We start from the raw sequence: 15,704 nt of genomic DNA on the forward strand, positions 1-15,704 counted from the left end.
GTATTCCCTTCTTGTTCAGTGAGAAAAGTGATATGACTTACTGATGTTTCCATGTGAATCAGAACCAAAGTCAACCGACTTAGCAGGATTTCCAGCTTGATTCTTAGCTGTCTGAGCAGGAGTGCCTCCCTGAGGAATCAAAGATAAAAACAATACTTTCTTATAATAGAAGATCTTTATTTTACAGATACAGCTGAGGTTTATTAACCCACTGAAAAATTTAAGACGTCTTGGAATCAAAATGGTAACTGATATCTTTTTGGATTGGGAGTCCTATCCATTCAGAACAGAAGAAATTGATGCAGTATTTCATGGTGTAGTTTGGCCCCAGGTAAACCTTGATTTCCACATTCTACCCAGATACCATCTGCTTTTTCCTTTATTACTGCTTTACCTGCACAGTCTACACCCAGGCATGAATGCTTATCCTGGCCTTTTCTGTCATGTCAAGCTTTTCTTTGTTTCTGGAAGTTTTAGAACACTTTTCTTTGCTTCCACTACCACCAAAAGCTCAAGAGCTAGTTTCTGTGGTATAGCAGCATTTATACTTAAGGCTAATTTGAATATGACTGTGTCTCTTAAGCAAATGCCATATAACTTTTATAGCACCTCACATGGTATGCCCCTGGGTTTTGACAAGCATGAGAAAAAACACACCGGGATTTTTGTCGCGTGTTTTCTTGTTTGATTTCTCTGGTTGTCTGCACTTGGTGATGATAACTGGTGTAGTTATAGCTAAGACTGTAGCAGAGACTTGATCTTAGGCACAGTTGCTCACTGTTCAGTTTATCCTTTAAATATTAATCTCTATCTTTTGGCTCTTTTATCCTCGTGTGGCTTCTGTTCTTGTTCTGCTTTTTAGTTGTTTGAATTTTTCCTTCAAGTCTGTATATGTTCTTATCTTGTATTGTTTTTATTTTGTATCTAGATCAGCAGGCTTGGATCTGAAAGTCAGTATTCTCCTACTCCTCTACTGAAGCTAATTAGTATCTGGTGCAGAAATGCAAGGTAATTTTTTTTTTTTGTACCTTTAAAAATGGCAGTGTTTTAGACTAATCTAGTCAAAACGAATAAAGGGAACTAATAGTGTCATTTATGCTCTTTCCACATAGTGAACTATGTTTAGTGCAGTTAAAGAGAATAAAGTCATTGAGTCTCAAAATCCATAGTTTAAAGAAAAGTGCATTTGCTGAATCATAGGTGTAGTGTGATCCAGGAAGAATGCTTTTACATATGTATCTATGTATAAATATAAAATGAAATAGAAAATCAGTAAAAGCTGATTTGTGATTGGCATTCTAGTCTTTTTCTCAGTTCCCACTTAAAAAAAATTTCACAGGTTTCCTGGATTTTCTAGGTCATTTTCTTCTATTCTTTATAAAACGCCATCTAAATTTGCATGCAGCACTCATGGTCACAAATACAGTATCCCTTTATGGCCATTATGAGCCATTAACACAACCTTCATTGACTGATGGTTCAGAGATGCTTTGTTACAAAAACTAAATGCATATTTACTGAAGAGTGATGGAAGCAGACTTAAGTTTGTCCTATCTAGTTCGAAGAACAAAAGACAGAATAAAGGAAAATGTGTTTTATCATTGATTCAGTGATGTTAAAATCTTGGCATCAGTTTACAAAATTTGGATCATACCGTATAGCTATCTTTTGATTTTGTTTTTTCATTTATATTGTCATGAACATTTCCCCATGTCATTAAATAGTCTTCAGAAACAAACCGAATACCTTGATATTGTCTTCCTCAGGAAAGCCTATTTTGTCTTTACTGTCAGAAGGGCTCTTTTAATTCCCAGTTGGATAAAGTGATTTCATATCTTGTTTTCTCATTGGACGTTTATAAGCAGCACTTCATAGGCATACTTGAGAAACGTTTTATGGTTGTATCATTGTTACACAAATAAGGTATGAAGGACTTTCACCGAAGAAGACTTTACAGTAGTGATTCCGTTTTTATGTTAATTAGGTCCTCATCAAGGATAGAGCCATGTCACTGGATGCCATTTCATTCTCTGCTACAGTTTCTTTCTCGTTGACAATAGAGATGATAATATGTAAACTGTCTTGTTTGGTGCCTGGCCACACTGTCCCCAGTATCTACTGGACAAACTTGTATGAACATAACCTCTTAGAACTTTTCTTTGAGTTTGTCAAGATTAAACATGTTCAAGTGCTTGAGCTCTTTTTCCAGTGATGATGAACTGGTAAAGCAAACCATTTCAGTTTGACCTCCTACTGATTGTTAGGATCGCATCTCTTGCTGTAAAACAATTGCTGGTTTATGTGTAGCTAGAAAGCTTTTGTGTTCCCTTCTCTTTGGGGCATTGTTTATCTGAGGCTTTCATTATTGGGGATGGGTTCATCACCTTTCCTTTCACAAATGATCCTAATCTGAATGTTGCATATCCTAGATCAGCAAATGTTTATTTGACCTGTGGTCTGTATTCCTAATTTTCATGTTGTAGTACATTGGTTTTTATGTGAGTGTATAAACATTTACTGGAGAAGGCAATGGCACCCCACTCCAGTACTCTTGCCTGGAAAATCCCATGGATGGAGGAACCTGGTGGGCTGCAGTCCATGGGGTCGCTAGGAGTTGGACACGACTGAGCGACTTCACTTTCACTTTCCACTTTTATGCATTGGAGAGGGAAATGGCAACCCACTCCAGTGTTCTTGCCTGGAGAATCCCAGGGACAGGGGAGCCTGGTGGGCTGCCATCTATGGGGTTGCACAGAGTCGGACATGACTGAAGCGACTTAGCAACAATAGCATAAACATTCACATTCTAGAAGGCTTATAATTGAAAAATAGCCTGTCTTTAGTACATTTCTCTTAGAACTAGCAGTTCAGAGCTCAGTTTTACCACTTATTGGCTTAGTGGCTTTGGACAGTTCTGTTTTTGCATCTGTAATGTAGAGATAAGCATACCACCATAACGGAGATGTTAGGAAGATTAACATATACATAAAAAGAGAAATATATATAAAGTGCCAAGGTAATATGAGAAATACACATAAAGTGTCAAGATAATACAGTGTTTGTATGGTGCCTAGAATTATAATCCATCAAATTTTAAAGTAATTTCCCTTCTGAGCTTATTAGCAAGCATTCATCTGCACACATACACATATATCTTCATTAAACTGAAAATCCATAAGGAACATGTTTTTAGAAGTAAACATATTGAGAAAGAAGGTGACTGTTTCAATGCTTCCTCTTGCAGATATTTCTGTTTCCTGGCTAAACAGAAACCTGGGCACCCAGAATGTGATATCCTGACCAATGTTTTTGCGATTCTCTCAGCAAAGAACCTCTCTGAAGCCACAGCTAGTCTTGTGATGGAAATAGCCGACGACCTTCTTAGTCTTCCAGATTTTGAACCCTCAGAAACAGTTTTGAGCTTGCCGGTGACAGGATGTGTATACACAGAAAGTGCAGATGGTACGTAAGCTGTACAGAGCAAAAAGGGTTCTACTTTTGAGGTATCATTTGTACTCTCAGAACGAAAAAGTCAATAGAATCTGATTATTCAGATAATCTAGGCTATTAAGAGAGTTTCTCTTCTTAGGAATTAATATCTAGATTAATTAAATACCTAATAATTCAGTTTATATAAACTGAATTTTCTTTGCAGTAGTTAGAAATTCAGATTATTTACTCTCCAGAAAGCTCAACTGTCCTCTAGGACATTATCGAATGATTTCCACTGTCATGTCTCTGAATTCTTCTTACCATGTTATCCTAACAGTTCTTTTAGTGCTACTGAAAGTGGTTTAAATAAAACCTCGAGGGTCTCATATTGGATTTTCAATTTAGATAATGATAAAGGAAGCCTGGGGTGCCACAGTCCATGGGGTCGCAAAGGGTCAGGCGTGAGTTAGTGACTGAACAACAGCATAGATGTTTTAACTAAGAAGAAATTTAGTTAATCTTGGAGGTTGAAATGTATGAAATTTTCATGGTAATTGAGTGCCTGCCTTTTCTGGCATTGAGAAGATATTGTACAGTTATCTTTTAAGAGTGCAGTTAATTAAAATCAGTACATTTACCTATATTTCAGAGTCTGTCACAATAGGAGGACGATTAATTCTACCTCATGTACCTGCTATTCTCCAATATCTCAGCAAAACCACAATAAGTGCAGAAAAGTTAAAAAAGAAGAAGAATAGAGCACAAGTCAGTAAGGAACTTGGCATTCTTTCAAAGTAAGTGGTCTGTTGGTTCTTAAAAGGTAATGTTACCACTTGTGATGTTAATTTTTTTAAATTATATTTGGCTTTTCGTTTGCTTTAGCAAGGTAAAGGTTAAAGGTTTTAGGTTAAACCTAAAAAGGTTTTCAGTATTTTAAATGTCCTCCAGTTTTAAGTTTATGTAGAATTCGTTTTCTTTGCTGGAATAGACCTTTTATAGCATCTGTCTTTATTATAAAATATAACAGAGTTTTCAGAATTCTAAGGTAGACTAATAGATTTGCTTTATTAGCCTTTGCATATTTTGTTCAATTAGGATTTTGAATTATGTGAGATCATAAAGTTGTAGTTTTTTAGTGGGATTGATTAAAGTAACTAACTTAAAAGAGCAGGTTGCTATGTTTGTTTTTTTTTAAGAGTCAAGATCTTGTAAGGATTTTTAAAGATTTTCTTAAAAATTCTCTATATACTATAGACCTGGTAGTAGGTAACTGTGATTTCTATAAAGTGTCTGGTTGGTAAATCTGAGTGCACAGAATGATTGTGTCTTTTTTGTGGGGGGATGGAACATGCCATGTGGATCGTAGTTCCCTGACCAGGGATCAAACCTTTGCCCCTGCAGTGGAGGCACGGAGTCATAGCTATTAGACTGCCAGGCAATTCCCCCAGAATGGTTATATCTTAAACTCTAAATTGTTACAGGACTTAGTTGTTGAAAGTTCATTTTTTCTGTTACTTTTAGCAACAACAGAAAATGATGTGTTAAATCTTCCAGGAACTTCTTTTAAATGTTTCGGTTATACTAGTGTATTTCTAACTTACGTAGAATGGGAAACCGTACCAAATATATTTATTACATTTTATCGTAGGCTGTGTGGTAGTGAGACGATGATGATGATTAGCACCAGAAAGACCAGGGTCTTTCAAACCCTGCTCTGCTACTTCCTTTCTGTGTGACATCAGTTTCTCTGAGCCTCAGTTTTCTCTGGGCAAAGTGGGGTTAATAATTCCTCGTTATATGGCTTTTGTGGAAGTTAAATTGAAATGTATATAAAGCCTAAAGCAAATCTCGACACTTAAAAATGTTATTTCCTTGCAAAATAAGCAGTTACCAACGCACAATCCGGAGAAGGCAATGGCACCCCACTCCAGTACTCTTGCCTGGAAAATCCCATGGACAGAGGAGCCTTGTAGGCTGCAGTCCATGGGGTCGCTAAAAGTCAGACACGACTGAGCGACTTCACTTTCACTTTTCACTCTCATGCATTGGAGAAAGCAGTGGCAACCCACTCCAGTGTTCTTGCCTGGAGAATCCCTGGGATGGGGGAGCCTGGTGGGAGGCCGTCTATGAAGTGGTACAGAGTCAGACACGACTGAAGCGACTTAGCAGCAGCAGCAGCAATGCACAGTCAGATGTAACAAGAACAATGGAATGGTAGCCACCAACCTGAAGATGGAAGGAGAGTGGGCACTGTTCAAAAACTGAATTAAACTTTTTACACATGTTCACATAGTTATAAGCTACCTGGGTCTTCCCTCGCTGATGTTTTTCTACAAAAAGTTTAACTTCTTGGGAAATATCTTACATGTCTTCCTTACCTATCCCATTTGTTTTTCCTTCTCCAGGATCAGCAAGTTTGTGAAAGAAAAAGAACAAAGTTCTCTGCTCATTACACTGCTCCTGCCGTTCCTCTACCGTGGCAGTGTTGCTCAGGTATGAATTCACAGCAGTTATTTGTCTTTGAAGTGACAGTTTATTATTAGGTTTATTTGTGAAAAATAATTTTATTGGTTAGAGTCTGTGAGATATTTGTCTCAGAGTATTTGTGAGAAGACTTCATAAAGCAATATAAAACTGAAAACAGGGGAGAAAAATTGGGACAGAAAGGAATGAGGGCAGGTAAGAAAGTGAAGACTTCATCATCTACTGTTACAGTAAAAGTCTCACCTCTTTGTTTTCCTTTGTTTAGCTTCTTATCCATTTCAGGGTTTTTCCCCCCTCTCTGGCTTTGATCAGTCACAAATCTGGAACCTGAGGTGTACATTGATCTTAAATGTGAATGATAGTGATCTTAAATATGAATGGCAAGCTGAATGAAAAGTCAAACTGTTTTCATATTCACATATATTCACACATTGCTGAGAGTCTCTGGTATGATTTTCAAACCCTAATTTAGCCTTTAATTTTTAAAAGAGTCTCCCCAGTTCTCACACTCATTTATAAAGCCTTAGTAGTTATACTAAATGACTCTTACCGTGTAGTAATTCAGTTTTAGAAGACCACGCATTTCTGCACAACTGAAAGTGTGTGTTTTTTTGTCAGCAAGTTCATTTTCTTTGTTTCTTTTTTGACTAGAAAATAGAAGAAATTATGTTTTAAAACCATGCATATTTTCTATTAGAACTAAAGGAAGAAACTGTTGATGGACACTATTACGGGTTTTTGATCAAGTTAAAATGTAAAGAACTTTAAAAGACCATAAAATAACTTTTCTAATTACTACTACTTTTACTTGTTACACATATTTATTTGTTTTCTGTGCTGTAATATATTAGAAACAACATGGCCAGTTTTCTGAATTACTGAAATATGATTTCTCTCAATGTTATTACTTCTTAAGGACACAGAAATTGACATTCTGGTGACAATACAAAACCTGTTGAAACATTGTCTGGAGCCTACAAGCTTCCTCAAGCCTCTAGCAAAACTGTTCTCAGTTATTAAGAACAAATTGTCAAGACAGTTGCTTTGTACAGTTTTCAAGGTCTGTAATACTCATTTTTATCCTAAATCACTCCTTTTTCAAAGATCACTATGACATGGAATGTATACTAGCAGCTTTCTTGGTACCAATATGATGTTTCCGTGTACTTTTGAGTGCAGGGAGGGAATCAGAGAGGATGGGGAGCAGGAAAGTCGAGGTTGTAGTCACTACTAATATACCGCTTCCATTCCTTTTAGGCCCTTTCTGATTTTGAGAGTGGATTAACATATATTACTGATGTTGTCAAGGTAAGAAAGAAAATCTTAAGTCTCTTTTGCTTCAAAACTGCTATTATTTTCCTTATTTAAGATTTATATGCCTTCATTTATATGGTTTCACTGGCATTTCTTATAGCTTAACGCCTTTGATCAAAGACATCTTGATGATATCAACTTTGATGTTCGCTTCTCGGCGTTCCAGACCATTACCTCTTACATTAAAGAGATGCAAACTGTAGACATTAACTACCTAATTCCGGTTATGCATAATTGTTTCTATAACATGGAGGTAGGTTTTTTATAGTAAAAATTTATGGATTATTTTTTATTCTTTCAACAGTACAACCGTATAACCTAATTTCTTAATTTGGTTTTTGAGGGGGATGGGATATTTAGTATAAAATTTCTTTTAGTTGCTCAATACTTAGTTTAGCAAAGACCATACTTTATTCTCATGATATGAAAGGCAGATATTTTGAAAAAAATAGTGTATGTGGAAGCACTTTGAAAAGTCAAAAGCTGTGTATTAGAATGGGAAAATTCACAGAGACAGAAAATAAATTAGTGGTTCTCAGGAGCTGTGACGGGAGAAAGAAATAAGGAATGAGTGATTATATTATAATGGGTACAAAATTTCCTTTCGGGATGGTAAAAATTTTCTAAAATTAGCTAGTGGTTTTATGGTTATAAAACCTTTGGAATATACTGAAAACCATTGAATTATACAACTTAAAAGGGTAAATTTCACAGTGTGTCAGTTACATATCACTTTTTTTAAGTTAAATAGCCATATTATTTGACAGTTTCCCTCTTTTATTGATACAGTAGAAATAAAAAGGTTTGGAGCTATATATTAAGTGCCATGTTGCTAAAATGAATTGAATTTCAAAAATAGGGAATGAAACCCTTGCTTAATAGTTGACTGTATAGTGGTATCAGTAATCTTCAGTGGTATTTTATAGTTATTTGTCAAATATTAAGGATTAAGTAATAGAGGAAAAAGTAATCTCCCCATTTGGGGCTCATTCTTCATATATCAAAGTTCAACATGTGGGATTCTGAATCACTGCCTCGTTAGCATAGTTGAGAATATTTTTCTACACTTACAACCTACCTTCTTTATAAATGAACTCTGGAGCAGCTAACCAGAATTACACCAGCCAACTCTGTCATTCTAACTGAACGGCTGATTTTGAATATTGAAACTGGCTTTAGGGAACCTTTTATTCTCTTTGCTTTGAGAAATAAAGCTAATTAAAAACTGTATCTCATACTTCAATTAAAAGTGGGGGGAGGGGGGAGAAAAACAAGCCATGATGTACGAAATACCAAATTTCAAAAGACAAAATCAGTAATTTTACAAAAGAACATATCATAGTATTTTCTCAAATAACCAATCTTTTTCAGTAAGCATGGATTTTCCAAGTCGCTTACTGTGTTCCTCACACCCCTATATTTGTTCTTCCTTAAGTGTGAAGTGCCTGTGGGACATTTCTTAGTAGAGAGTTTTATACAGAAGAGTGGCTAAATGTTACAAGCTCTTTCAGTAGGAAATAATAGTCCATATTACAGTTATTGCACAGTATAATTTGGGCTTTTTCCTGTGTCCAGTTAGGAGACATGTCTTTAAGTGATAATGCAAGCATGTGCTTGATGAATATCATCAAAAAGATTGCTGCTTTGAATGTCACAGAGAAAGAATATAGAGAAATCATTCATCGTTCTCTCCTGGAGAAATTGAGGAAAGGATTGAAGAGCCAGACAGAGGTATTGAGGTTTGCAATTAAGTACTCGTTATCTGTGGATTTTTTGTTTGTTTGTTTTCCTGTACTTCTGCTATAATTTGTGGAAAAGCAGTCAACCTTAGTACACTTAATTAAAATACCTGATTGTATAAATACTTACCAGACTTTTAACAGGGGAGTGGGAATGGAGAAGAGAGCAGTCATTTCTAATTTTATATAGTTTGTTTTTACATTGGCAGTGTTTTACTTTTTAAAAACTCTAATGACTTTTTGGTGTTTCTTTGTATTACTTAATCAAATTCTTAAAAAAAAATTTTTTTTTCTTAACTTAATATTTGCAGAGTATTCAACAGGATTATACCACACTGCTTTCCTGTTTAATTCAAACCTTTCCAAATCAACCAGAATTTAAAGACTTGGTTCAGCTTACTGACTGCCACGATCCGGAAATGGACTTCTTTGAGAATATGAAGCACATTCAGGTAGAAGACAATTCTGTTTTTTCTTTCCCCCTTGTCTTTGAAACAAACATTTCAACGGTTCTCATTTTAAAAGATATATTTTAATTTTCCAAAAAGTTTTGAGCTTCTCATTTCTTGGTCTTTGTGGTCATCAGATTTGCATAGCACATGCTTGTTTGCTTGGTGGTATCACAAGCCATAATAATAGTGTTACCTTTCCCTGCCATTTGCTAAGAAATTTAAATGCTCTGGGATTCATTGGTAAAGAAATGCTATGCATTATGTCTCTGGAAACAAATCAAGGCACAGGTGTTTGCTCATGTAACACATGGACTGTATTTCACTCTTTTAATCTTTTCATCGAAGAGGAATGTGATACTGAAATGGAGCTGATTGTTGGTGAGCTCATTCAGTAGCTAATTTATATTTTATCTAACTCATAGATCCACAGAAGAGCAAGAGCCTTGAAGAAACTGGCAAAACAACTAACGGAAGGCAAAGTCGTGCTGTCTTCTAAATCTCTTCAGAATTACATCATGCCTTATGCTATGGCACCAGTTTTTGACGAGAAAATGCTCAAGGTAGGGCTTTAGCTGTAGAAGCCAGTAAATTTTTCCCTGGACCATGACAGAACTTCTGCAAAGTGTAGGTGGGGTTGGTGGCATCCATACTGATGTTGTTCACCATAATTAGAGACTTAAAATAGTTCTTTTAAAAATAGATCTTATAAAAGCCCTTAAAATTGTACCAGGCACATGCTCTGAAAATGGTGGCTATTATTTTATGTTCACTATTATTAGCTCACAAAGGCTAACCACAGAATATTTCCTTTCACAGAAATGATCACATCACCAAGATGTCATACTTTTATTTTTGTATCGTAGGCCTTAATTCTCATTATTTTCCCAAATGGCTTGTAAGAAATGAAATAAAACAATAGCTACCTTTCTTCAGCACTATACCAGATATAAGCACAATTCTGATTTAATCCTCACAGCAACTCAACCCTGTGGGGTAGGGACTGTTACTGCTATTTTATAGGAGAATAAACGGAGAATAAACTGAGAATAAGTGAGGTTATATAACTCTCAGAGACATACAGTCAGAACCTATATTTGAACTTAGAATATCTTCAGGTTTATACAACGTATGCCTAAGAATGGGTTTCCCTAGTAGCTCAGACAGTAAAGCATCCACCTGCAATGCAAGAGAACCAGGTCAGGAAGCTCTCCTGGAGAAGGAGATGGCAACCTACTCCAATATTCTTGCCTAGAGAATTCCATGGACAGAGGAGCCGGGCAGGCTACAGTCCATGGGATCACAAAGGGTTGGACACAGCTGTGCAGCTGACACAGTGCCTAAGAACAGTGCCTGCACATAGTAAAGACTTGATAAATATTTAAGTCTAACTGACCTACTAGCAGGATTTGTGACTTGATTATATGATTTTGTTCAAGGATAGGTTCCCTCTGTATTTTCAGGATGTTTAAAGAATTTTTTTAAACTTCCTAAGTAGGTAAAAGAATGAGTCCCTAAATTCTAGTTTAAGGAGCCAATAAGCACCTCAGGGATAGAGGGCAGTAAAACAGGAAGGAGGTGTAGGTGGAAAAGATAAACTGTTTTAGCTTTGGTTGATATTGCTTTGGTATACCTTTCTATTGTTTTTAACCTATTTGTGATTTTTACTTTTAAAGTTGGTTTCTTATAGGTAGCATATATAGCTGAATCTTGCTTTTTTACTCAGAGTCTCTACGTTTTGATTAGTTTCAGACCATTTGCATTTGATGATTATTAATATGGTTGGGTTTAAATCTATGATCTTGTTATTTATTTTCTATTTGTCCCGTTTTTTCCTCTTTCCTCCTTTTCTTCTTCTGTTGGATTAACTGGATATTTTTTTAGTGATTTTATTTTACTTCTGTTGGCCTGTTAGTTATCTTTGTGCTATTTTTGTTTCATAAGTTTTACCTGTATGTTAGCTTTAAACCACATAATACACTGTTGTTTTTGCTTCAAAGCATCAGTTATCTTTCAAAGAGATCTTTAAAACTAAAGAAAAGATCTTTTGTATTTGTTTCCATGTTTATAATTCTGAGTGTTCTTCATTCCTTTGTGTGGGTCCAGATAATCACCCTGTATCATTTTACTACTGACAGGAAGACTCTAAATTTTTTGTAGTGCAGGTCTACTGGTAATGAATTCTTTCAGCTCCTGTTTGTCTTTTCTCATCTTTGTTTTTGAAAGATAATGTTTCTAGGTATGGAATTCTAGTTTGACAGGTTTTGGATTTTTTTCCCCTAATACTTTAAGAATACTTCAAACTGACTTCTCGTTTATACTGTTTCCAAAAGAAGTCATCCTTTGTTCTGAGTGGAGCATCTCTTTCCCCCTCCCACCCCCCACCCATTTTTCTCTTTATCGCTAGTTTTAAGCCATTTGATTATCAGGTGCCTTATTGCCTTACTGTTTTGTGCCTGGAGTTTGCTGAGCTTCTTGGATCTATAGATTTGTAGTCTTTGTCAGACTTTGAATTTTTTGCCATCACTTTTTCAAAGATATTTTTGGTTCCCCTTCTTGTCTTTCGGAGAAGGCAGTGGCACCCTACTCCAGTACTCTCGCCTGGAAAATCCCATGGACAGAGGAGCCTGGTAGGCTGCAGTCCATGGGGTTGCTAAGAGTCAGATACGACTGAGCAACTTTACTTTCACTTTTCACTTTCATGCATTGGAGAAAGCAATGGCAACCCACTCCAGTGTTCTTGCCTGGAGAATCCCAGGGACGAGGGAGCCTAGTGGGCTGCCATCTATGGGGTCACACACAGTCAGACACGACTGAAGCAACTTAGCAGCAGCAGTAGCAGCTTGTCTTTGGAGATAACATCATATATTAGGCTATTCCAAATTGTCCCATATCCCATAACTCACTGAGGCTTTTTTTTTCCTTCTGGGTTTCATTTGGTTTCATTTTTCTATTACTATGTCTTCAAATTCACTAGTGTTTGCTTCTGCCATGTGTAATCTACTGTTAATCCCATGCAGTATCTCTTCCCTCAGAATTGTCTTTTCCATCTCTGTAGTACAGTTTGGGCCTTTCTTAAGCCTCGCATGTGTCTCCGTAACATGCTCGTGCTTTCCTCTCCCTTCTTAATCGTATGCAGTACAGTTGTATCAGTTGTTTTCAGGGCTGTCATCTGTGTCATTTCTATGCTTCTGTTGTTTGATTTTTCTTCTTATTAGATTTATTTCTCAGCTTCTTTGTATGCTTGGTAGTTATTTATCAGATGCCAAACATCATAAATTTGACTTTGCTAGGTGCTGGGTATTTTTGTATTTCTCTTAAGTATTTCTGAGAATTGTTTTCAGATGCAGTTAGGCTACTTGTGAGTAGTCTGGTCCTTTTGAGGCTCACTTTTAAGCTCTGTTAGGCACAAGTGGCCCTTGGTGTGGTGCTCATTTGAACCTGCCACTGAGGTACTAACCTTCTGAGTACCTGAATACCCAGGCCTGCGTGTATCGTGAGGGTTTTCACTCTGGCTGAGAGGAACATGAACTGTTCTCGTCCCTGTATGGTCTTTGATGGTTGTTGCATCTTTTCCTTTTTGGTAGTTCTCTCCTCATCTCTTCCTTATTCAGAGTGTACTGGTCAATTCTCAGCTGAAGCTTAAGGGGCTCTTTCTCTGGGCAGCTTTTCTCTCTGAACTCTTCTCTCTGGTACTCTGCCCTACGGACTCTAGCTCCACAGCCTGAGCTCTGACCCCTTAACTCAAGGAGATACAGGTCTCTTTTGGGGTTTCTTCTCCTGTGCTATGGCCTGATAGTCATCCCCACACAATCAACTGAGGGTAGTTATAAGGCTCGTTTTATTTGTTTCTTTTCTGTCAGGGGTCATTGTCCTATACTGATGTTCAAAGTCTGAAAACTGTTTCATATATTGTTCTCTACTTTCCTAGTTAAGGTATGAGAGTAAATCCAGCTTCTCTTCTTCATGAGGTCTGAAAGAGTTGTCTCCAAAGCATTGTTCTTATGAGTGCTCAATAGTGCAATCTACAGTTAAATTTAACATTTATCAACTTTTGTACCTTGAATTTACTTCACAGTTGTAGGCTTGAACCTATAAAGGAGGTCTGAGTGAAATAGAGTCTAAAATGTGTTAAATCCTTTAATGAAAGGAAGATATCATTTGAAATTGACAGAAGCTTTTCCAGAGCTAGAGGAAAACTATTTAACATAGTTTGGGCATTCTTTCCTTTCTATAATTTCTGATCACCTGCTATCTAAGATTTTTATTGTACCAAGTTAGCTGTGTATGTGTATTTTATTTGCAAATACTTATTCTTACTGATGCTCTTGATTTGTTTTACAGCATGAAAATATAACCATTGCTGCCACAGAAGTCATTGGAGCTGTTTGCAGACATCTCTCTTGGTCAACATATGTATACTACTTGAAACATTTCATTCATGTCTTACAGGCGGGACAGATCAATCAAAAGTTGGGTGTCAGGTATGGCCAAACTTCTTATTTTTGTTTTGTTTATGAAATGTAAAATTTGGATTCCTTTCTGAAATAACCTTTCTATAATCCCAGTTTACTTTTAATTTGTATCAATGAGGTGATACTAAGATTTGTTAAAGTGAAAAAATACCTAAAATAGGAAAAAGTAATTTTAATTTTTAGAAGTCTAACTTCTTTTAAGAGTCAAATGATATTATTAATCAAATGAATGTTTCTGTGAAATTTTTTTTTAACAGTTTGCTAGTGATAGTGTTAGAAGCATTCCACTTTGACCACAAAACTCTTGAAGAACAAATGAGAAAACTTCAGAGTGAAGAGGGTAAGTTTTTTAAACTTTCTTAAACCAAATTTCCTTCCTATTTTTCTGTTATTTATTATTATGAATTAAAGAAGGCAAAATTCAGCTTAAATCCCTTTTTCTGTTCTTGTAGCATTGACCAGTGAATGAGTCAGGAGGAAGTTAAAATGAATGGTTTGAGTAGTATTCTGAAAACTGGTTTAACAATAGAGAAGTCCAGTCTAAAATGTATGGGGCAAAAATCTGAGCTATAGGTTATTTACACAGAAATTCTCATTTGTCTTCATAAGAATCTTACTAGAACCTTAGGTGTTAGTTACTCCATATTTTTTATATGAGAAATTGAGATTTCAGATATAAAGTAACTTTCCTAAAGCTGCACAGCACGTAAACAAAACAAAGACTAACATATAGCTGTTATTTATTAAGGTCAATGAAGTGTCAGAAATGAGATTTTATCACATTTAATACTTATAATACCCTTGCAAGTAAACCATCTCCAGTTTACTGGTGAAGAATCCAAAGCTCACAAGAGTTAAATTAATGGACTGTAGTTAGTCATGGCTTGTTAGCAGAGCCAGGTCTGGACTTGCCCCAACACACTGCCCAGCTTGAATCCTGTAATAAGGGATGTTTCTGCATTAGCCCTGTTGGCCTACATTCATGCTCAAGAATGTAGGTTTTTGCCAACATCCACTGGATCATCGAAAAAGTAAGAGAGTTCCAGAAAAACATCTATTTCTGCTTTATTGATTACGCCAAAGCCTTTAACTGTGTAGATCACAACAAACTGTGGAAGATTCTTCAAGAGATGGGAATACCAGACCACCTGACCAGCCTCCTGAGAAATCTGTATGCAAGTCAAGAAGCAACAGTTAGAACTGGACATGGCACAACAGACTAGTTCCAAATCGGAAAAGGAGTATGTCAAGGCTGTGTATTGTCACCCTGTTTATTTAATTTACATGTAGAGTACGTCATGCGAAATGCTGGGCTGGATGAAGCACAAGCTGGAATCAAGATTGCCGGGAGAAATATCAATAACCTCAGATATGCAAATGATACCATCCTTAGGGTAAAAGCAAAGAGGAACTAAAGAGCCTCTTGATGAAAGTGAAAGAGGAGAGTGAAAAAGTTGGCTTAAAACGCAACATTCAGAAAACGAAGATCTTGGCATCTGGTCCCATCACTTCATGGCAAGTAGATGGGGAAACAAAACACTGACAGACTTTATTTTCTTGGGCTCCAAAATCACTGTGGATGGTAACTGCAGCCATGAAATTAAAAGATGCTTGCTCCTTGGAAGAAAAGCTATGATCAACCTAGACAGCATATTAGAAAGCAGAGACATTACTTTACCAACAAAGGTCCGTCTAGTCAAAGCTATGGTTTTTCCAGTAATCATGTATGGATGTGAGAGTTGGACTATAAAGAAAGCTGAGTGCCGAAGAATTGATGCTTTTGAACTGTGGTGTTGGAGAAGTCTCTTGAG

The 15,704-nt window shown here is 36.4% G+C and overlaps 1 protein-coding gene across 1 annotated transcript in view; it reads left to right on the plus strand.

Moving 5' to 3' along the window:
- Positions 1–15,704, plus strand: part of UTP20 (UTP20, small subunit processome component) — an 86,922-nt gene that overhangs the window by 46,624 nt on the left and 24,594 nt on the right. The window contains exons 28-40 of the mRNA XM_005680513.3: positions 188–331; positions 929–1,008; positions 3,245–3,462; positions 4,082–4,226; positions 5,838–5,925; positions 6,833–6,976; positions 7,174–7,224; positions 7,331–7,483; positions 8,806–8,961; positions 9,281–9,421; positions 9,844–9,981; positions 13,763–13,902; positions 14,151–14,233. Coding sequence (XP_005680570.2) covers positions 188–331; positions 929–1,008; positions 3,245–3,462; positions 4,082–4,226; positions 5,838–5,925; positions 6,833–6,976; positions 7,174–7,224; positions 7,331–7,483; positions 8,806–8,961; positions 9,281–9,421; positions 9,844–9,981; positions 13,763–13,902; positions 14,151–14,233 — 1,681 coding nt within the window. The remainder of the gene's footprint in view (positions 1–187; positions 332–928; positions 1,009–3,244; positions 3,463–4,081; positions 4,227–5,837; positions 5,926–6,832; positions 6,977–7,173; positions 7,225–7,330; positions 7,484–8,805; positions 8,962–9,280; positions 9,422–9,843; positions 9,982–13,762; positions 13,903–14,150; positions 14,234–15,704) is intronic.

This window comes from Capra hircus, chromosome 5, assembly GCF_001704415.2.
Source record: "Capra hircus breed San Clemente chromosome 5, ASM170441v1, whole genome shotgun sequence".
Lineage (NCBI taxonomy): Eukaryota > Metazoa > Chordata > Mammalia > Artiodactyla > Bovidae > Capra > Capra hircus.